We start from the raw sequence: 23,235 nt of genomic DNA on the forward strand, positions 1-23,235 counted from the left end.
CAGTCATCGTCAGTTTATGACGTTGATGTTGTTAAAAGATGATGTGATATTAAGTAACAAGCTCGGCCGTTATGTGTAAATGCTGATGAACATAGTCAAATGGACTGGCAAGAGTCATAATGATTTGTACTTTCATTAATGCAGATAAGCCACCAGGTTACGATCTTGGTATGGTAATTATTTCGACTACTTACCTGGACTAAGGCCACTTGTCAAAAAGGGTGAAAGCTGACGCACCTATGATACAAACATGAGTTAGTTTTACTTCCGAGGAAAAGCTTTGATTTCGGATTGGTCTCGAGGTTTGGAAAAGAAAAGAGAAAAAAGAAGAAAGAGAAAAAACTTTTGTGCCCAAAGGTCTTATCTAACTTTGTAGTTGTAACATTCAAGTACGATCCTCGAAGTTCGACATCAATGTGTAGTGTGAAGTCTTTGAGGCAAGCCCACTTCTCTACAAATGGGAGGGATTTTCAATCGAACTATTTCCAAACTGACTCCACTCCTTGTGTACATCAGTGTCATGGAGACGAAAGTAGTGTCACGGAAACAAGTCTATAACAAAGTGAAACCGAAGGGACAGAAAAAATGGACATCAAACCAAACGAATGGAATACGATCAACACTATTAGAGAGTAATAAAGTTGGCATTCAACCATTTTCACCGTCTTACATTTCTTCTCTAAGCTTGTCCACTGGAAGTCTAACCTTTCCTTGATTCCTTCAAATATTCCTGCTCAGGATATTGGGACAGCTCAAGGTAAGCTCCCATGGTCCTTGTCAAGCTAACAAGAGTCGGCATCTTTCCCCGCTAATCAAAGGTACTCTTGGAGAAAAGCAAGCCACGAAAGGAAACCAAAAAAATTCGTCACTAGTAGCCAGGCAATCTGAGTTCTTTAGTGGCAAGACATCTCGTAAGGAACGAAGCCCTCAAGCTCAGGTCCATTCAGACGAGGGTTGTTATCAAAGCTACAAACATCCCAACACAAACCCATCTCTTGTTAGAAAATTGGAAAACTAGAATTATATAACATTGACACATATAGTTACATAGAATTGAATATTAAACAGATCAATTTCAAATATAATGTGCATAGGCTCAGTGAAATTTGAGATGATCCATGCAAAACGAATAAGATAACGCAAGAACCAGTAACTGAAAAAGCGCCTTTCTTCGACAAAGGGGGAACACACCTCTTGGCTTGAAGATGACTGAAAGAGCCCGTGACCGGAATTGTGCCGCACAAGTCATTGTTTGAAAAATCGCTACAATTCACGTTACAACGAGTAAAAAGAAATTACTGACTGTAATGTCCATGTTGCTAAGAACTATATAAGAATACATTTCGTAACATGCATCATAAAATCCAAGCAAATGAAATGTTGTTAAGTAGGAAAATTTCCTAGCAATACATCAAAACCGAGAAACCAGGCCTATTGGGTCGTGGTCGTAGTCCAAAATGGGTTCATAAAAATGACTTACACAGCTTTGAGGGTGGTGATTGACGTCAATTCACGTGGAATACGACCAGTCAGCTTGTTATTGTTCAGACGTCTGAAGCCAGTATCAAGCCTTCATTAAAACCTTGTAAAGGAAAATAGAAACACCAGAATTTGAACATTCTGCTACATAAATCGAACCATCTCGCTAATCAAATTAAAAGAACATAAAACAGCCAGGGCCGAGTTGAAGGTTCCCAAAACCACAGGAAATTCTAAAGCAAAGTAATGAGTATTAGTGACTCACAGAAATGCCAGATTGGATAGCTTTCCAAGAGAGCGAGGAATGGAGCCTGTAAAATTGTTGTGGTACAAGTCCAAACTCACGAGAGACTTCAGGATACCAGCAGAGTACAGCCAAATGAAGGTCAGAAAAACGTTGTTGTTAAAGTTCACGCGACTAGGAACTGATTAAAAACCATGATTTGTGAGGTCCACATTAAAGCTTACCTTCAACTTGCCAAGTTCCGAGGGAATGTGACCAGTGAGGCTGTTCTTGTACAACTCCCTGACCACATTGAGATTTTCCAGAGAAGTGTTATTGTTTCTCATAAACATATCCTTAATCTTACCTTCTCAATTACTACATCGGTATTAAAGGTTGCAGCAATGTGCATCATGGATAGAAAGTGTCCACAATACAAGACGCGTAATTGTGAACAATGTTACGAGTGAAAGAACAATCTTTCATAACTCACAGGTACTGCAGGTTCTGAAGTGCTCCAAGTTCAGAGACCAAAGAGCCGGACAGGCGAGCATTCCCAAGATCCCTGTACAAGCAGAAACCGCTTAATAGATGGCCTGTATAGTAATTCACCCACCAAGCGTTGTTCAATAGAGCACATGGAGTGAATTGGAAGGTGCCTTGGTGCACAGATCGGGTAGGGTAAAATGTTGTACGTACACTCGGATGACTCGATTTTGGCCGTCACACGTCACATGGAACCAGGTGCAAGGATTGACCAAGGTAGGATCCCAGCTTTGCAACACATTCGATGGATCAGTCAAACTCCGGCGGAGAGCATACAGCGCATCTCCTTCAGAGTTAGCAAGTGCGGCAGGTAGAAGAGCGCCAACCAACAATGCATACAAAACCAATCTTCCACCTGAGTTCTCCATTTTCAGCAAAGCCTACACCACAAGAGAAGAAAAATACATCAACAACCCACAACAGCAGCATCATTCAAAAAACACAAAATCTAGTAATCTCACTCTAAACTGGCAGACAAAAACACTCCAAATTCCACCACATGATCTCAAAAGTAATTTCAAAGCAAATCCAGGACCCACGAAAGAAACCGCCCTCACAAAAACCAACTACCACCCACAAACACACACTCACGCGTCCAACACAAGACTATCATCGACCACCCAGTGACACCACTACCCAAAGAGGGTAATCAACCCAACAACACTAATAGCAACAACAAAAACAACCCCTTGTTACATCCAAACCCAGCGAAAACAAAGTTGGGAAGGAAGACGACACAGCGAGAAGTCTAGTCTAGGCAACTGCAGCAACACAAGAGACGATCGCAAGGAGGGCGGGAGGGAGGGAGGGAGAGGGAGAGAGAGCGAGAGAGAGAGTAGAAGAACAGAGAACAGGAGGGAGGGATGAAGCTTACACAGCTGCAGCAAGCATGCAAGCAAGCAAGCGAGCAAGCAAGCGAGCAAGCAACCCCAAAGCGGTGCAGCGAGTGAAATCTGTGTGGCGCTGTGCTGTGCTGCAATAATAATGCTGGTCTTCTTCTTCCACACACAATCAAAAGAAGGTCTCGGTCTTGTTGTTGTTCTTCTTCTTCCCCGAGCCCAGCAGGTACAACAACAACTACAGCAGCAGCAGCACAAATCTGAGGGAGGAGGAGGAAGAGACCCAGCGCAGCCCAGCAGTAGGTACGGCGAGAGAGAGGCAAAGAGGGGGGGGGGGGGGGGGGGGGACGGGGGCAGGAAGAGTGTGAGAGTGTTACCCATCCATGACTTGATTGCCCTCTCTTCTTACCCCTTCTTCATCTTCACCTTCATCATCGCCCTTAAGATTAAGATTAAGATTAGCCCTCTAATTAATCACAAAACACAATTACTCCAATTTACCCATCCCTTCATCCATCTTCATCCATCCATCCATCATGCCTCCTCTGTCACCACCACCTCGTTGCGGTGGGTACGACTAACCCATCATCAAGACCCACCAGGATCGTCCTGGAATGCAAGAAATAAAGGAAAAGGAAAGGGAAAAGATGAAAAGATACAACAACTTCCTTCACACACACACTCTAACCAGAGCACCCCCACCCCTCAAAGCTAAAGCTAAGCTAATATCTCTCAATCTCTCTGCGTCTCTCTTTCGCTCTTCACGTCTCTCTCTCGGACAAGCCTGGCTGGGTTGCACGAGGACTGGTGGGGGTGGGGAATCCATGGCAATCCATCTTATGGAAGGAAGGGGGCGTCAGAGGGAGGGACGGGGGGGGCATGTCTGCAATCAGAACGGGGGCATGTGTGGGAATTGAATTAAAAAGAGAGTTGAATTGAATTAAAAAGAGAGTTGAATTGAATTGAATTGAATTAAAAAGAGAGTTGAATTGAATTGAATTGAATGGAACGGGGGCTGCTTTGAATGGCGCTCCTTCCTTCCTTTCCATGGGAGGGAGGGAAGCCCCAGCCCCACCCCTGGTCACCCGTTGCCTTCTTTGTCCCTCCCGCCACGTGTCGGTCACCCCCACTTCTCAGGGAATATATGACCCTTCCTTCATTCATTCAATGACGAAACCAACCAAAAAAAAAAAAAAAAAAAAAAAAAAACTTTGATGTCAGAAAATATATATAATAAAAATAGAAACATATATCTTTTCTTCTTTCTTCAACCTCCTTGAAGTGTGTTTAATCCCTCTGTCTGAGCCTTTTCTTCTTTGTCTTCTTCTTATAAGATTCTAAAGACTTTATATTTCATATTTATTTTTTAATATTTTTTCTATTTTTATAGATTAAAATAGTCTTTTTTGGGAATATTTAAGCATCTGACATGCTTTCTTCATTTATCTTCTTCTTGTGATACTTTCATTTTGGTTTGTTTATTTGCATTAGATTGTAAAAATGATTGATTAAAGATAGACAATCCATTTCCAATAACTTAAGTATTTTAGCATACATCTAATAGGTGTGAAAATGGGAAAAAAAAATACTCCTACATAAAAAAATAGAAATCATGAGGATTCCAAGTGTTTCATACAATTTGGTCTAAAAATAAAATTTATATAAATATTTAGTTGAAGATTCTCTTTGACTTAGTTTGGACATATAAGCCTACCTATTTTGATTAGTGGTGTGTTACAAAACCAAGAATTCAACTTTTACAAAATTGTAATGTGTAACATCTATAAATGCTACTAAAATTAACCTAATTTTGTGCTATCTATGAATATAAAGGTATGGATGAGACCACAAATACTAAGACTTCCAATTATAAGTAATCCATCATATTCAAGTTGGATTTTTGCCACCATTCTTCTTTATTTATACTCATCTCCAAACAATATTTCATATATCTTCCATCTTCTAATTTTGCTCTAACGATTCTCTCATTGGTCAATACAAAATCAACGATGGCATATATACAACTCCACTAATATAAAAATTGATTTTTGATATTTCACATATATCAATTTGAAGTGTAGTTAATTGTTTATATTATTCATAATTTAATATTATTTCCGCTAAGCTCCAAACCAATTTCTAAGCACAAAATATCAAAATTGGTTGACAATAGGTTGCCAACCTATCAAAAATATTCTATCTTACAAGTTGAAAATGAAGAGATGGTTGTGTCAAGGACAAGAACGAAAAGATGATACATAAACCAATGAAATCCATGTCAAAGAAAGAGTAAAAAAATAGAATTAAGAAAGTACGTATATATAAAAAAAATTTGGAATGATTTAATGTCAAAAGATAAGAAAACTTGAGATTCTTGAAATTAGACTAGAAGCAAGAAAAGAATTGACAAGAGTGAAGTGGGCTTCACTCTTGTCTTTATATATACTATTTAACTAGGGGATTCGTGGCGATGTTCTATAGGACCTCTAATATGTCTTGACTTTGTAGGACACATGCTTTGACTTACAAGGCAAGTTTTTCTATGTGTGGACCACATAGTTAGCTTGGTCTTCAAGCTAACAACATGTGTGGCACATGGCTAACTTGTTGATCACTTTTCTAATCCAAAATATCAATTAAAGACACTTATAAAGTCAAAGCAACGTCTATTAAGCTTCTAAAAAGCTTCTACATAAGATATTATAGAATTAACTTAATTTTAACAATTTCTACTTACTTCTATCTATTTATAGAGGTAATTATTGGCTTACATGTGTATGTCCATGACATTACTCCCCCTTCTAAGGACGAGTTCCACAAGGAGCGGTCATCTTATATTGAAGAAATCTATGATGCGACGAATTATATTTGCGACATATTCAGATCTTTATTCTCTTGAAAGATGGTTGATAGGGCCTGTCAACCATCAATAGTGTCCCCATATCAAGGCGAGAAGACCACCTTGTTATTTGATCATTGTTGAGGCCTTCATAACTTCCTTCAAATAAAACATTTGGAACATTGTTAGGAGTTGTTCTACCTCTAATAAAATTACCAAACATCGAGAGTCTCTTCCAAGATTGTAATACCAAACGCATTGTATCTTGCCATCTATTGAAGGAAAAATATGTCGATCTTGAGGATCTTCATCTTGATTGCATCGTCTTGAAGGTTGTAATAATTATAATGTCTTGTCTAGTAGGTCAACAAACAAAGGTTCTTTAGTCAAATCCACAAGTTGTTGGTTCTCTATCTTTTTAGCATCACAACTAAAAAAAAGCTACGAACAAGGATTGAAAGTAGAATTTTATCTTGTCTAGATCTTGTTTCTTTATAAAGAAGGTTTTTATTTTAATTTTGATAGATGTCATCGATGAAAAGCCTCGACCGCCTTTGCTGCATTTGCAAGATTCTTTACTGACTCCCATGTGCATTCACTAATATCATATCCGAGTAAATTGATAATATATTCAAATTTATCTTGGTGTCCCTTTGAATATATTATATCTATTGACAAGGTAATGATAACATGTGCTTTTGAAGCATATGTAATGATATGTTCAAAGATTCTTTTAAGAAAAGAATTATTTTTTAGAATTTATAAACAAAAAAAAATATTGAAAAAGATAAGAGAAAGAAGAAGACCAGAGTTACCATCAAATTTTGATGAATTGGCTCAATTGATTGAAGAATGTTGGCATTTTAATCCTTTACAACAACCAAAGTTTGGAGATATTTGTAAGAGACTTGCAAGTTTAAAGACAAAGTTTTTGATTGGATTTTATGAAGATAATGGCCCTTTTTTTAGTGGTTCAAAGAAAAAAGATCACCAAATTATTATTAAAAGAAAAAAAAGAAAAAAAAAATATGGTGATAATGAAATAGTAATGTTTGGAATTACTTATGTTTTATTTGTTTGATTGATTGATGTAGATATGAAACAGATTTAGGTAGTTGAATGGTATATGTAAAGAAAATATATATATATATATATATATATATATATATGAGTATTACTTTACATCATGTTGTCATGGACATACACAGTTAAGCCAATAATTACCTCTATAAATAAATAGAAGTAAGTAAAAGTAGGTAAAAGTAAGTTAATTCTATAATATTTTGTATGAAAGCTTCTTAGAAGCTTAATAGACGTTGCTTTGACTTTATAGGTGTCTTTAATTGACATTTTGGATTAAAAAAGTGATCAACAAGTGGCCATGTGCTACACATGTTGTTAGCTTGAAGACCAAGTTAACTATGTGGCCCACATATAGAAAAACTTGCCTTGTAAGTTAAGGCATGTGTCCTACAAAGTCAAGACATATTAGAGGTCCTATAGAACATTGCCACGAAGATCCTAGTTAAATAGTATATATAAAGACAAGAGTGAAGTCCACTTCACTCTTGTCAATTCTTTTCTTGCTTCTAGTCTAATTTCAAGGGTCTCTAGTTTTCTTATCTTTTGGCAATAGCCATTCTAGTTTCTTTCTTAATATACATATTGAGTTATTTCTATTTTTTCATCTTTCTTTGAGAGAAGTCTCACTTGTTTATTTTTCTTTTATCAAGTTCTTGTCCTTGAGAGATTGACAAGATTATATTTACAATATCAGAGCTTTGTCTAATCTTGATTAAGAGTGGATTATTCCCTTTTCTTGATAAGACATAAGCATATTAGAAGTTGCAGATTATGCTCTTCTAAACTGATATTGTCTTTAGTATTTTCTTTGTTCTCAAGTCCTCTCTTCTATTTGTCTTGAGCGATAATAAACATCTTTTTTTTCTAAGTGTTATCATGGCAAAACTTGCCAAAATGAAGAGTGCAATGGCACAAATGCAAGAGCAATTGAGGAAGTTAATGCTTACAATGCATCAATTCAATTTACCTCCACGAGGAGCAACAAGATTAGTCAGAAGTGAAGATATAGAAATGATTGGAGCTGCTTCAACATCTGCATCAAATCATGTTTCTTCTCCTATCGTGGAATTCCCTTCCAATACTAGAGAACCTAGAATTATCTTACCCGAGAAGTTTGATGGCACAACATCAAAGTTGAGAGGATTTATCAATCAAGTACAACTTGAGATTGAACTTCAACCCCAAAGCTATCCAACTCCAGGATCGCAAGTTAGATTCATTGGTACGCTTCTTTCAGATTCAGTATTATCATGGTTTTCATCTTTTTTTGAACGATGAGATCCAATATCGGATAATTAGGAGGCTTTTTTGGTAAAATTTTCATCCATGTATGGAAAACATGATGTAATTTGTGTTGCAACCAACAAGATCCATATTCTGCGATAAGGGATTCGATCAATAATATTGTATGCTTCACAATTTTGATAACTTGCAACTGATATCAAATGGAATGATGCTACATTTGTTAGCCAATTTTTCTACAGATTACAATATGAGATAAAAAAAATTAATGCTCAACTTACCTGATCCTCAAACATTGAGTCAAGCAATTGACTTTGCTCTAAAGTGCAACAATCGACTTTTTAAATTTTGATTTGAGAACCGTATAAGTGGACCTCAACGTTATTATAATTCAATGGCAATACCAATATCTATTCAACACATACATTTGGAAGTAGAAGATATGTAAATTGATGTACATTTCAAACTTCTTATTGAGCAAGAAAAGACTCATTGTCGTCAAGAAGGATTGTACTTATATTGTGGAGAACCTAAGCACACTGCTCAACATTGCCCAAAGAAGTGATGCAACTATAAAATGAAGAGTACATTGTCATAATACGTGAAGTCTTGCTTGAGAATGCTTCGGGCACTTGGCTATGGAAAATAGAATGGAAATTGCAACAACAAAATCTTAATTCTAATAGAACACTAACAATGCTAACAAGTTTTAATCAAATTTAGAGAAACCTCAAAGGAATTCCAAAGAAATAATAAGAAATCTTAAAGAAGTATTAGAATGATTACAAACATATCTCAAATATTTCTCAATTCTATCTTAATTTAATCCTAGTTGAAATCTTATTGGACTTCATTCAAACTTTAGGCCAAAAACTAACTAAATCTTAAATCCTAAATAAATTCAAATAAAATCGTAAATCCTAAATCAAATCATAATCAAACCTTAAATCGTAAATCAAATCCTAAATCCTAAATCAAATCCTAACCAAACCCTAAATCCTAAACCACACCCTAATCCTAAATCAAACCCTAACCAAATCCTAACCAAATCCTAGTAATTTCTACAACAAAATTATACTTCAATAACTAATAAATGAACCGTTGATCTTAACTCAAATTTTAGTAACCTTTTTAACAACTAAGTTAAAAACAAGTACAAAAATTTTAAAAATGATCGAAATTACCAAATAGAGGATAATTTCAAATACGTGCTCGGGTATTGGCCAGCCTCCTTCCCCAACCTTGATGCCAATCTCCCAAAGCCGATATCTCTCTTTTTCATCCTTCGATTGAACTCAAAATATTCATACATATAGAAAAATAAGTTTCATATCCTTTCACCTAAATTTCACTTCAATCCAATTAGTAGATTGTAAGAAATCTTAAAAACCCTTACTAGACCTAAAATTCTAATTTTTGAGACCTTAATTCACTTAAATCTCAATAATCCTCAATTCAACTATTAGATCGAGCTCAAATTTATAACACACATTAAGCATATCTATAACCATTAATCTACGAAATTTCATCTATAGATCTATTACAAAATTCTTGAAATCACTCAAAACATAAACCTTATTTTATTTCACAAAATCCAAGTCATCCAAAATAAACCTTAATTTTGTAAAGCTTTTATAAAGTCAATACAAATCCAAATCATCCAAATCTAATGCTCATTGAAACCTTATTAAGTTTCTTCTCTAATCCCACTCTTCGAATCTAAAAAAGAATCCCCGAGTTGCCATAGGTACTCAATTTTGTGCCTTAGGATCTGATTTCGACCCAAGTTGATAATCGGTCTTCTTTGGATATCAATATCTAGTTTTTCTAGGTAATTTTTGCTAGAATTTACTCTTAACTTCCTCCTTAATATGTCGATATCATTTATTTTTCCAATCTATCTTATTTTTTCTTATTTTTGACCCTACAAAGTAAGTAGAAGCTATTTTTTTTAAAAGGGCAACATTACTATTAAAAGTTTTACTACCTTTCTATCTTTTATCCATATTTTTCTACTTATTCTTTTAACTTGCCTCTTCTATAATAAGATCTATATTATTATCTTTCACCATATGGTCATGTTATAATACGACAACGATGATTAAAAAAAATAGCATGTCAAAAAACGAATTTGTTTAACTACAATGAAGACCGTGCGGCTGAAACCTTGTACAATACCTAGTAAAGGTCCTATTCTCTCCTCAGAGCCCTCTCCATGTTTTACAATAAATGTTAATCTAGGACCTAAACATCACAAAGCCTTTGCTTTGTTAGATTCACGAGCCTTATCATGATTCTTAGATGAAGAATTTGCTAAAAGACATAGCATATTTTTAGTGAAAAAAACTAAACCTATTCATGTAGAAGTCATAGATGGTCGTTCGTTGTCTTCACGAGATGTTACTCATGAAACCCTTCCTACAGAAGTAGCAACTAATGGCCATAGTAGCTTTGTAATATTTAATATCATTAAATCTCCCTCTAATTCAATCATTTTAGGTTTATTATGGCTAGAAAAATATAACCCTAAAATAAATTGGACTTCTCGTAGTCTTGATTTTTTTAAAAATATAACTAAGAACGTAGTTAATGTAGTAGAAAGTCATAAGTCTAATACAATTAAATCTGTATTTATAGGTATAAGAGCTTTTTTGCATATTGCAAAAGAAAGATCACCTTGTGTCATTTATGCCACACATATTTCTATTGGTGGAAAGACTTCAATTGACATTCTAAGCCAATATTAAGATTTTCAAGATGTATTTGAGAAGAAAATTATGGATTGATCTTCAAAAAGGAGCACAACTGCCATTTGGACCAATCTACAATTTATTACAAAACGAGTTGGCTAAACTAAAGGAGTATATTGAAGAGAATCTAGCCAAGAACTTCATACGCCATTCTAAATCACCAGCAAGAGCTCTAATTTTATTTCTAAATAAAAAAGATAAATCATTGCAAATATGTGTCGATTATCAAGGACTCAACAAAATCACCATCAAGAATAGATACCCACTACCTTTTATATATGGACTCCTTGATCATTTGAATTAAGCTAAGATCTATACAAAAATAGATCTATGAAAAGCATACAATCTAGTACGCATCAAAAAAAAAGATGAATAGAAGACTGCATTTCAAACAAGGTATAGATATTTTGAATACAACGTCATGCCTTTTGGACTTACAAATGTACTAGCAATATTCCAACATCTAATGAATGATGTCTTTTGGGAGTTTTTAGATGATTTTGTTGTCTGTTATCTAGACAACATCTTAATCTCTTTTAAGAACTCAAAAGAACATGAATTTTACATTCTTCATGTATTACAAAAATTAACAGATGCGAGACTCTATGTTAAGTTAGAAAAGTGTGTATTTCATACTACTCAAGTCAACTTCTTAGGATACATCATTTTAAATGATGGACTTATGATAGATCCTAAAAAAGTTCAAACTATTATAGATTGGAAGATCTCAAAAACGATAAGAGATGTCCAATGCTTTTTGGGATTTGTCAACTACTATCGGATCTTCATCAAAGACTTCTATCAAATTGTAGCTCCACTTACACGTTTGACTTATAAAGACAAATTTCAATCGAATTAAGAAGCAAAAGTAGCATTTAAAGCTTTGAAGACAATCTTTGTTTCTGCACCAATCTTGTATTGCGTTGATTTTTTTAAGCCATTTTTTATGGAAATACATGCATCAAACTTTGCTTTGAGTGTTGTATTGTCACAAATGAGAATAGATGATAAACATCGTTGAATAGCTTTTCATTCCAAAAAATTTTCAGCAACCAAGATCAATTATAAGATCCATGAAAAAGAACTTCTTGCATTTGTGGATTCATTTCAAGAATGGTGCCATTATCTAGAAGGTACTTTTAGCCTAGTCACTGTATATACAAATCACAAGAATCTTGAATATTTTATATCAAGACGTGTTTTAAATCGTCGCCAAGCCTGTTGAAGTATGTGTTTATGAAGATTTGAATTCAAGATTACTTATCGACTAGGTAAATAATAAGGTTTGTCGGATGTACTGTTTAGACGATCTTACCTTGTACCAAAGGAAGGAGATGCTAATTTCCATCACCAATGGACAATTCTCTTGAAGTCAGAGCATCTCCATTTTTAAGCAATGAAATCAACACTAATTGTTGATTCAACTTTCAATAAGTAAGTTCAATCAAGTATGTCTTCTGACCCTCCGTCATGGACATACTCATGTAAGCTAGTAATTACATATACAAATAGGTAGAAATAAGTAAAAGTAAGTAAAAATAAGTTAATTCTATAGTATTTAATATGAAAGCTTCCTAGAAGCTTCATAGATATTGCTTTGACTTCTTAGGTATCTTTAATTGATTTTTTGGATTAGAAACGTCGTCAACAAGTTGGCTATGTGCCACACATGTTGTTAGCTTGAAGATCAAGCAAACTATGTGGCCTACACGTAGAAAAACTTGCCTTGTAAGTCAAAGCATGTGTCCTACAAAGTCAACACATATTGGAGGTCCTATAGAATGTCGCCATATAGCCCCTAGTTAGATAATATATATAGAGACAAGAGTGAAGCCTTCTTCACTCTTGTCAACTCCTTTCTTGCTTCTAGTCTAGTTTCAAGGATTTCTAGTTTTCTTATCTTTTGGCAACAGCCATTCTAGTTTCTCTTTCAATATACATACTTATTTATTTATATTTTGTTACCTTTCTTTGAATGAAGGTTCACTTGTCTGGATTGTTTTTTCATTGAGTTCTTGTTCTTGACAGATTGACAAGAGTACACCTATAATATCAGAGTTTTGTTTAATCTTGATTAAAATGGATTACCCCTTTTTTTTGATAAGATATAAGCATATTAGAAGTTGTGGATTACCCTCTTCTAAACTGATATTGTCCTTAGTATTTTCTTTGTTCTCAAGTCCTCTCTTCTATTTGTCTTAAGCAATATTAGACATCTTCTCTTTTCTTAGTATTATCATAGCAGAACTTGCTGAAATGAAGAATGCAATGACACAAATGCAAAAGCAATTGAAGGAGTTAATGCTTGTGATGCATCAACTCAATTTACCACCACAAAGAACAACAAGATTGGCAGGAAGTGAAGATATAGAAATGGTTGGAGCTGCTTCAACATCTGCACCAAATCATATCCTTTCTCTTATGATGGAACGCCCTTCCAATACTAGAGAACCAAGAATTACCCTACTCAAGAAGTTTGATGGCACCAGATCCAAGTTTCGAGGATTTATCAATCAAGTGCAACTTCAACCCCAGTCCAACTTAAGATTGAACTTCAATCCCAAAGCTATCCAACTCCGGGATCGCAAGTTAGATTCATTGGTACATTTCTTTCAAGTTCAGCACTATCATGGTTTTCATCTTTTCTTGAACGACGAGATCCAATATTAGATAATCTAGAGATTTTTCTGGTGGAGTTTTGATCCATGTATGGAAAACATGATATAATTCGTGTTGTAACCAATAAGATCCATATTTTACGACAAGGCAATCAATTAGTAATATTGTATGCTTCACAATTTTGACAACTTGCAACTGATATCAAGTAGGATGATGTTGCATTTATTAGCCAATTTCTCTATGGATTACAATGTGAGGTAAAAAAATCAATGCTCAACTTACCTGTTCCTCAAACATTAAGTCAAGCAATTGACTTTGTTGTGAAGTACGACAATCACCTTTTTGAATTCCGATCGGAGAACCGTACAAGTAGACCTCAACGTTACTATAATTCAATGGCAACACCAATACCTCTTCAACACATACATTCGGAAGTAGAGGATATGCAAATTGATGCAGTACATTTCAAACTTCTTACTGAGCAAGAAAAGACTCATCGTCGCCAAGAAGGATTATGTTTATATTGTGGAGAACCAAAGTACACTGTCCAACATTGTCCAAAGAAACGACGCAATCACAAAATGAGGAGTATGGCTGTGAAAGAAGACAATATGTCGGAAAAGGAGTTTGTCCAGCTACAATAGAGACCATGTGGCTGGAACCTAGCACAACATCTAGTAAAGGTCTTATTCTCTCCTCAGAGCCCTCTCCTTGTTTTACATTAAATATTATTTTAGAACCTAAACATTACAAAGTCTCTGCCTTGTTAGATTCAGGAGCCTCAGCATGTTTTTTAGATGAAGAATTTACTAAAAGACATAGCATATCTTTAGTAAAGAAAACTAAACCTATTCATGTAGAAGTCATAGATGGTCGTCCATTGTCTTCAGGAGATATTACTCACGAAACCCTTCCTATAGAAGTAATAATCAATGGTCATAATAGTTTTGTAGTATTTAATATTATTAGATCTCCCTCTAATCCAATCATTTTAGGTTTATCGTGGTTAGAAAAATACAACCCTCAAATAGATTGGATTTCTCGAACTCTTACTTTCTCTAAAAGTATAACTAACAGTGTAGTAGAGAGTCATAAGTCCAGTTCAATTAAATCCATATTTATAGATGCAAAAGCTTTCTTACATGTTGTTGTGAAAGAATCACTATATATTATTTATGCCACAGCTGTTCCTACTGGTAAAAAGACTTCAAGTGGCATTCCAAGCCAATATCAAGAATTTCAAGATGTATTCAAAAAAAAGAATGCAGATACACTCCTTGAACATCGTCCCTATGATTGCTCAATTGACCTTCAAGAAAGAACACAACCACCATTTGGACCAATCTACAATTTATCACAAAATGAATTGACTGAACTCAAGGAGTACATTGAAGAAAATCTAGCCAAAAATTTCATACGCCATTCTAAATCTCCGACAGGAGCTCCAATTCTATTTGTGAAGAAAAAAAATGGATCATTGCAGATGTGTGTTGATTATTAAGGATTCAACAAGATTACCATCAAGAATAGGTATCCACTATCTTTAATATCTGGACTTCTTGATCAGTTGAATCAAGCTAAGATCTATACAAAAATAGATCTTCAGAAAGCATATAATCTAGTACGCATCAAAGAAGGAGATGAATAGAAGACTGAGTTTCGAACTAGGTATGGACATTTTGAATACAACATCATGCCTTTTGGACTTACAAATGCACCAGCAGCTTTTCAACATCTAATAAATGATGTTTTTTGAGAGTTTTTGGACGATTTTGTGGTCTATTATCTAGACCACATCGTGATCTATTTTAAGAATCCAAAAGAACATGAACTTCATATTCGTCGTGTCTTACAAAAATTAAGAGTTGCAGGACTCTATGCCAAGATAGAAAAGTGTATATTCCACACTACTCAAGTTGATTACTTAGGTTACATCATTTCAAATGATGGACTTATGATGGATCCTAAGAAAGTTCAAACTATTATAGATTGGAAGATCCCAAAAATGGTAAGAGATGTCCGATGTTTTTTGGGATTTGCTAACTACTATTGAATCTTCATCAAAGACTTCTCTCAAGTTGTAGCTCCACTTACACGTTTGACTTGTAAAGACAACTCCAATGGAATCAAGAAGCGGAAGTTGCTTTTGAATCTTTGAAGACAGTGTAGGTTTTTGTACCAATCTTGTATTGTGTTGATTTTTCCAAAGCATTCTTTATGGAAACAGATGCATCAGACTTTGCTCTGGGTGTAGTTTTATCACAAATAGGAATAGATCACAAACTTCATCTAGTAGCCTTTCATTCAAAAAAATTCTCAGCAGCAGAAAACAATTATGAGATCCACGACAAAGAACTTCTTGCAATTGTGGATTCTATTCAAGAATGGCGTCATTATCTAGAAGGCCCTTCCAATCCAATCATTGTGTATACGGATCACAAGAACCTCGAATATTATATGTCAACACGTGTATTAAATTGTCGTCAAGCTCATTGGAGGATGTCTTTATCAAGATTTGAGTTCATCATCACTTATCGGCCAGAAAAACAACAAGGTTTGTCCGATGCCTTGTCTAGACGTTCTTATCTTGCACCAAAAGAAGGAGATGCAGCTTTTGAGCAAGAAAGAACGGTTTTCTTGAAGCTGGAGCAATTTCATCTTCGAGCAATAAAATCAACATTGACTGTTGATTTAACTTTTCTTAAGCAAGTTCAGTTAAGTATGTCTTCAGACCCTCTTGTTCATGATATCAAGAATAATTCTTCTAAATCTCATGATACCTCTAAATTTGAATTCAAGAACAACCTACTCTATTTCGAAGGACGCCTATATGTTATAGAAGGAGAAACACGTTTACGTGTTCTTCAAGCTCGTCACGACTTCTTAGCAGTAGGATATTTTAGATATAATAAGACTTTGGAGCTGATATCTAGGGATTTTTGGTGGCCTCAAATGTGGAAGGCTGTCAAAGATTTTGTACAATCATGTGATTTTTGCTCAAGATCGAAAACTCCTCGTCATCAACCTTTTGGACTTCTTCAGCCATTACCTATTTCAGAACAACTATGGTCTTCTGTTTCTATGGACTTCATCAAGGATCTTCCAATCTCAGGTTCTTGTGATTCTATATTCGTGATAGTAGATCGTTTTACCAAGATGGCATATTTTATACCATGTACAAAATCTATTACAGGTGGAGAAACAGCTAAGCTCTTTCTTGACAATATCTATCGCTATCATGGATTATCCAAGGATATTATATCAGATAGGGGAACTCAATTTGTATGAAGATTTTGGCAGACTCTTTTCAAGATTCTAAAAGTGGATATAAAACTATCTTCGACATTCCATCCTCAAACTGATGGACAAACGGAGCGTGTTAATGAAGTTTTGGAGCAATATTTAAGATGTACCATTAACTACCAACAAGATGATTGGACAACTCTTTTGCCATTGGCAGAGTTTGCTTACAATAACACGGTACATTTTTCTACAAAATAAACACCTTTCTTTGCTAATTATGGTTGTCATCCTCGACTTGATACTTTTAACTTTTCAAAAGTTGATAATCGTATTGCGAAAGATTTGGCAATTCATTTATCAGAGCTACATGCAACGATGAAGGCGTAGTTAAAAGAGGCTCAAGAACAACAAAAGTTCAATGCGGATGTCTATCGAAAGGAACAACCACCATTCCTCTTGGGTGATAAGGTATGGCTACTTCGTCGCAATATCAAGACCACTCATCCTTATGATAAGTTGGACTATCGAAGGCTAGGACCATTTTCTATTTCTGCACAAATCAATCCAGTTGCATATCGTTTACATCTATCAAAGTTAATGAAAATCCATCCAATATTCGACGTATCTCTTCTTGAACCATACAAGACAGTGGACATACCAAGAAGACGACAAGCTCCACCTCCTCCTATAGAAGTGGACAATAATGAAGAGTTTGAAGTAGAAGTGGTCTTAGATTCAAGGCGACATCGAAATAAATTAGAATATATTGTCCATTGGCACGGATATGGTATTAGTGAATGTACATGAGAGGCAATAAAGAATCTTGCAAATGCAGTAAAGGCGGTGGAGGCTTTTTATCGACGACATCCATCAAAATCAAGATGAAAACCTTCTTTATAAAAGAAACAACATCTATGCAAGATAACATTCTACTTTCAATCCTTGTTCGTAGCTTCTTTGTAGTTGTGACGTTTAGGAGATGGAGAACCAACAACCAGTAGATTCGACTCAAGAGCCTTCATTTGTTGATCTATCAGACGAGACATTATGATTGTCACAAACTTCAAGACGATGCAATCGAGATGAAGATCTTCAAGAACGACATGTTCTTCCTCGAATAGATGGCGAGATCCAATGCGTTTGGTATCACGATTTGGAAAGGAACTCCTGATGTTTGGTGATTTTGTTAGAGGTAGGAACAACTCCTAATGGTGTTCCAAATGTTTTATTCGAAGGAAGTTATGAAGGCCTCAACAATGATCAAATAACCGGGTGGTCTTCCCGCCCTGGTATGGGACACTATCGATGGTTGAGAGGCCCTATCAATCATCATCGAAGAGAACAAAGATCAGAGTATGTAGCGAATACAATTTGTCGCATCATAGATTTCCTCAACACATGATGACCACTCCTCGTGGAACTCATCCCTAGAAAGGGGGGTAATGTCATGGACATACTCATGTAAGCTAGTAATTACATATACAAATAGGTAGAAGTAAGTAAAAGTAGGTAAAAGTAAGTTAATTCTATAGTATTTAATATGAAAGCTTCCTAGAAGCTTTATAGATACTACTTTGACTTCATAGGTGTCTTTAATTGACTTTTTGGATTAGAAACGTGGTCAACAAGTTGGCCATGTACCACACATGTTGTTAACTTAAAGATCAAGCTAACTATGTGACCCACATGTAGAAAAACTTGCTTTGTAAGTCAAGGCTTGTGTCCTAAAAGTCAACACATATTGGAGGTCCTATAGAATGTCGCCATGTAGTCCCTAGTTAGATAGTATATATAGAGACAAGAGTGAAGCCCTCTTCTTTCTTGTCAACTCCTTTCTTGCTTCTAGTCTAGTTTCAAGGGTCTCTAGTTTTCTTATCTTTTGGCAATAGCCATTCTAGTTTCTCTTTCAATATACATACTTATTTATTTATATTTTGTTACCTTTCTTTGAGTGAAGGCTCACTTGTCTGGATTGTTTTTTCATCAAGTTCTTGTCCTTGACACCCTCTTATTCGTGATATTAAGAAAAATCCTTCAAAGTCTTATAATACTTCCAAATTTGAATTCATGAACAATCTACTATATTTCGAATGATGCCTACATGTTCCAAAAGGTGAAGTTCGATTACGTGTTCTTGTAGCTCGTCATAACTTTCCACCAGCAAGACATTTTGGATAGAATAAAACTTTGGAACTAATATCCAAGGACTTTTGGTGGCTACAAATGTGAAAAGCAGTCAAAGATTTTGTATAATCTTGTGATGTTTGCTCAAGTTCAAAAACTCCTCGTCATCGACCTTACGGACTTCTTCAGCTATTATCCATTTCAAAACAACCATAGTCTTCTGTTTCTATGGATTTCATCACAGATCTTCCAATCTCAGGTTCTTATGACTCTATATTCATGATAGTAGTTCATTTTACCAAGATGGCATATTTTGTACTATGTACAAAATCCATCACATGTGAAGAAACAACTAACCTCTTTCTTGATAATATCTATCGCTATCATGTATTATCCAAGGATATATCAAATAGGAGAACTCAATTTATATCAAGATTTTGGCGGACTCTTTTTAAGATTCTAAAAGTGGATATAATACTATCTTCGACATTCCATCCTCAAACTGATGGAAAAATGGAGCATATTAATTAAGTTTTGGAGCAGTATTTAAGATGTACCATCAACTACCAATAAGATGATTGGATAACTCTTTTACCATTAGCAGAATTTGCTTACAATAACACGGTACATTCTTCTATAAAATAAATGCCTTTCTTTGCCAATTATGGTTATCATCTGTAACTTGATACTTTTGACTTTTCAAAAGTTGATAATCCTTTGACAAAAGATTTGACAATTCATTTGTCAGAGCTATATGGAACAATGAAGGTGCAATTAAAAGAAGCTCAAGAACAACAAAAGGTCAATATGAATGTCTATCAAAAGGAATAACTACCATTCTTCATGGGTGACAAGATATGGTTACTTCGTCACAATATCTAGACCACTTGTCCTTTTGATAAGTTGGATTATTGAAGGCTTGGACCATTTTCTATTTCTACACAAATCAATCCAGTTGCATATCATTTAAACCTAGAGGAGTCAATGAAAATCTATTCAGTATATCATGTATCTCTTTTTGAACCATAGAAGACATTAGACATACCAAGAAGAAGATAAGCTCCACCCCCTCCTATAGAAGTGGAAAATAATGAAGAGTTTGAAGTGGAAAAAGTCGTAGATTCAAGGTGATGCAAAAATAAATTAGAATATCTTATCCATTAGCATGGATATGATATTAGTAAACGCACATGGAAGCCAGTGAATAATCTTGTAAATGCTAAAAAGGCAATGGAGGCTTTTCATCAACGACATCCATCAAAATTAAAATAAAAACCTTCCTTATAAAAGAAACAAGATCTAGGCAAGATAACATTCTACTTTCAATTTTTATTTGTAGCTTCTTTGTAATTGTGACGCTGAAGAGATAGAGAACTAACAACCAACGGATTTGACTCAAGAGCCTTCGTTTGCTGACCTGCCAAATGAGACATTATGATTGTCACAACCTTCAAGATGATGCAAGTGAGATGAAGATCTTCAAGATCGACATGATGGCAAGATACAATGCGTTTGATATCACGACCTTAGAAGAGACTCTCAATGTTTGGTGATTTTACTAGAGGTAAGAATAACTCCTATCGATGTTCTAAATATTTTATTTGAAGGAAGTTATAAAGGCTTCAATAATGATCAAATAACAGGGTGGTCTTCCCGCCTTAGTATGGGAGATTATTGATGGTTGAGAGGCCCTAACAATCATCTTTGAAAAGAACAAAGATTAGAGTATGTGGCGAATATAATTTGTCGTATCATACATTTCCTCAACATATGATGCCCGCTCCTCGTGGAACTCACCCCTAGAAAGGAGGGGAGGTAATGTCAAGGACATATGCATGTAAGCCAGTAATTATATGTATAAATAAATAGAAGTAAGTAAAAGTAGATAAAATTAAGTTAATTCTATAATATTTTATATGGATGCTTCTTAAAAGCTTAATAAATGTTTCTTTGACTTTATAGGTATCTTTAATTGACTTTTTGGATTAGAAACGTGGTCAACAAGTTAGTGTCACGGACACAGAAATTGTCATGATCACAGAAATACACTCTCGAGATCTAACAAGAAGTTCAAGAAGATTTGGCAAGAACTAGATTAATCAGATGAATACAAGAACATTAGAGAGATGAGCTAGAACTCCAAGAGATGTATTATCGAGACTGAAGAACTCTTCAGCCTCGATTCTAATATATACTCCTATTTAGGAAACTTCTCAAGTAACTTCTACTAACTGAGAAGCTTCTAGAAGGTTCTAGAGACTTGCTTCTAGAAGGTTCTAGAGACTTGCTTTTAGAAGGTTCTAGAGACTTGCTTCTAGAAGGTTCTAGAAACTTATCTCTAGAAGGTTCTAAGGACTATGTCCCTAACAGTTGGCCATTTTCCACACATGTTGTTAGCTTGAAGACCAAGCTAACTATGTAGCCCACATGTAGAAAAACTTGCCTTGTAAGTCAAGGCATGTATCCTATAAAGTCAACATATATTAGAGGTCTTATAGAACATCGCCACAAAGTCCCTAATTAATTAATATGTATAGCGACAAGAGTGAAAACCACTTCAGTCTTGTCAATTCCTTTCTTGCTTCTAGTCTAGTTTCAAGGGTCTCTAGTTTTCTTGTCTTTTGGCAATAGCCATTCTACTTTCTTTCTTAATATACATATTGAGTTATTTCTATTTTGTCATCTTTCTTTGAGAAAAGTCTCACTTCTTTATTTGTCTTTATCAAGTTCTTATCCTTGATACATGTGCAATGTCTATGTTTTGGTATAACAATTGTGGTTGTTTGTGCAAGTATATTTCCAAGAAGATCAACTATTATGTAGACATGAATACACACATAAGTTATTAGAGCTATCCAAATAAGATATAAAGGCAATATGTTGTATTTGCATGGATAGAATGGATTAGATAACAATGACAAACTATACATATAATAATAATAATAATAATAAAATATTTATATATGTATACCTCAAAGTATACATATAATAATAATAATGATGCAAGTTTAGAATTATTTATTATTCATTTTCATGGAAAAGAAGTTGAATTGCCTATAGAATTTCATGATGTAGGTAAAAAAATTGTAAAAACTTTTAATGGATTATCATTGAGCTTAAAAGTTATGGCAACATTTTTGACAGGACAAAAGAGAATAAGATATTGGATGTAAGCTTTGCAAAGGTTAAAAAGAGCAAGAAACATGGATGAAGATGAAGAAAATAGTAACCATAAGATTTGGACAATATTGAGAGTAAGCTTTGACCAATTAAAAGTTGAAAAAAAATACATATTTTTTATTATTTGTTATTTTTTTTACTAATGATGTGTATTCACATGGGATGTCAAAAGAAAGAGCATTGCAAATATAGACAAACAATGAGAGATTGGGTTTAAAGGAAGATATGGAAGATACATTAGACACATTGATTAGTCATTCATTGGTGAAAATTGATGAAGTTGGAATTATGAGAATGCAAGTACATTTATGAGATATAAATTGAATGATTGTTGAAATAAGAAAAACATATAAAGGCACAAGTACATGAAAAATGAGCATGGTACAAATTAACAAATTCACAACAAAGGTACTTAACTTGACACGTGTAAAAAAGATGCATACAACCAAGAATGATGACAAATATTTTATATGTAATATTTGTAGGTATGATATTGTATCATTAATTTTTAAGGTGATATGATAGTATACAAATAATTGTAAGATATCTTATATTGATATTAAATTTATAATGATATGAGATTTTTTTTAAAAAATTAATAAGTTGAAATACTTAATTTGATTGTATTTCATTGTATGATAGTTGAAAGATTTATCTTATAATAAGAAAGAGAATATTATGCAAAGTAATATTGGATATATGAATTATTTTTCATTAAGACTTTTGAACTACAAAATTGAAGAGAATATATTGAATAATATTATAGTTGTATAATAAATATTAATTATATTATTAAAGAAATCATGTAAATTAAAATCAATTTTGTTATATATAGATTTGTCAAAAACTATGTGTAATGACATTGTGGGCAGTTTATGTTATAAAATTTTCAATAAAGAAGCTTTAGAAAAGTTGAAGCATCTAAATGTTTTACGATTGAAGAATTGTAAGTTCATAGAAACAATTCCAAATTCAATATTTTTAATGAATACATTATTGAACTTCTTATAAGAATGAAGTTTAAGCTCTAGTTGCTCTTACATCATACTCACTTAAGAAGTTATGTCA

General features: G+C 34.4%; 1 protein-coding gene across 1 annotated transcript; it reads right to left on the reverse strand.

The window, feature by feature from the left end:
* Nucleotides 1–625: 625 nt before the first annotated feature.
* Nucleotides 626–3,349, reverse strand: LOC112284375 (leucine-rich repeat protein 1-like). The gene is made up of 8 exons (XM_090252121.1): nucleotides 3,123–3,349; nucleotides 2,402–2,628; nucleotides 2,196–2,267; nucleotides 1,948–2,005; nucleotides 1,745–1,830; nucleotides 1,481–1,552; nucleotides 1,192–1,263; nucleotides 626–966 (listed from the first exon to the last, which is right to left on the reverse strand). The coding sequence occupies exons 2-8, from the start codon at nucleotides 2,614–2,616 to the stop codon at nucleotides 894–896; spliced, it is 648 nt and encodes a 215-aa protein (XP_090108247.1). The 5' UTR covers nucleotides 2,617–2,628; nucleotides 3,123–3,349; the 3' UTR covers nucleotides 626–893.
* Nucleotides 3,350–23,235: the final 19,886 nt, after the last annotated feature.

This window comes from Physcomitrium patens, chromosome 7 (assembly GCF_059467195.1).
Source record: "Physcomitrium patens ecotype Gransden chromosome 7, ASM5946719v1, whole genome shotgun sequence".
Classification (NCBI taxonomy): domain Eukaryota; kingdom Viridiplantae; phylum Streptophyta; class Bryopsida; order Funariales; family Funariaceae; genus Physcomitrium; species Physcomitrium patens.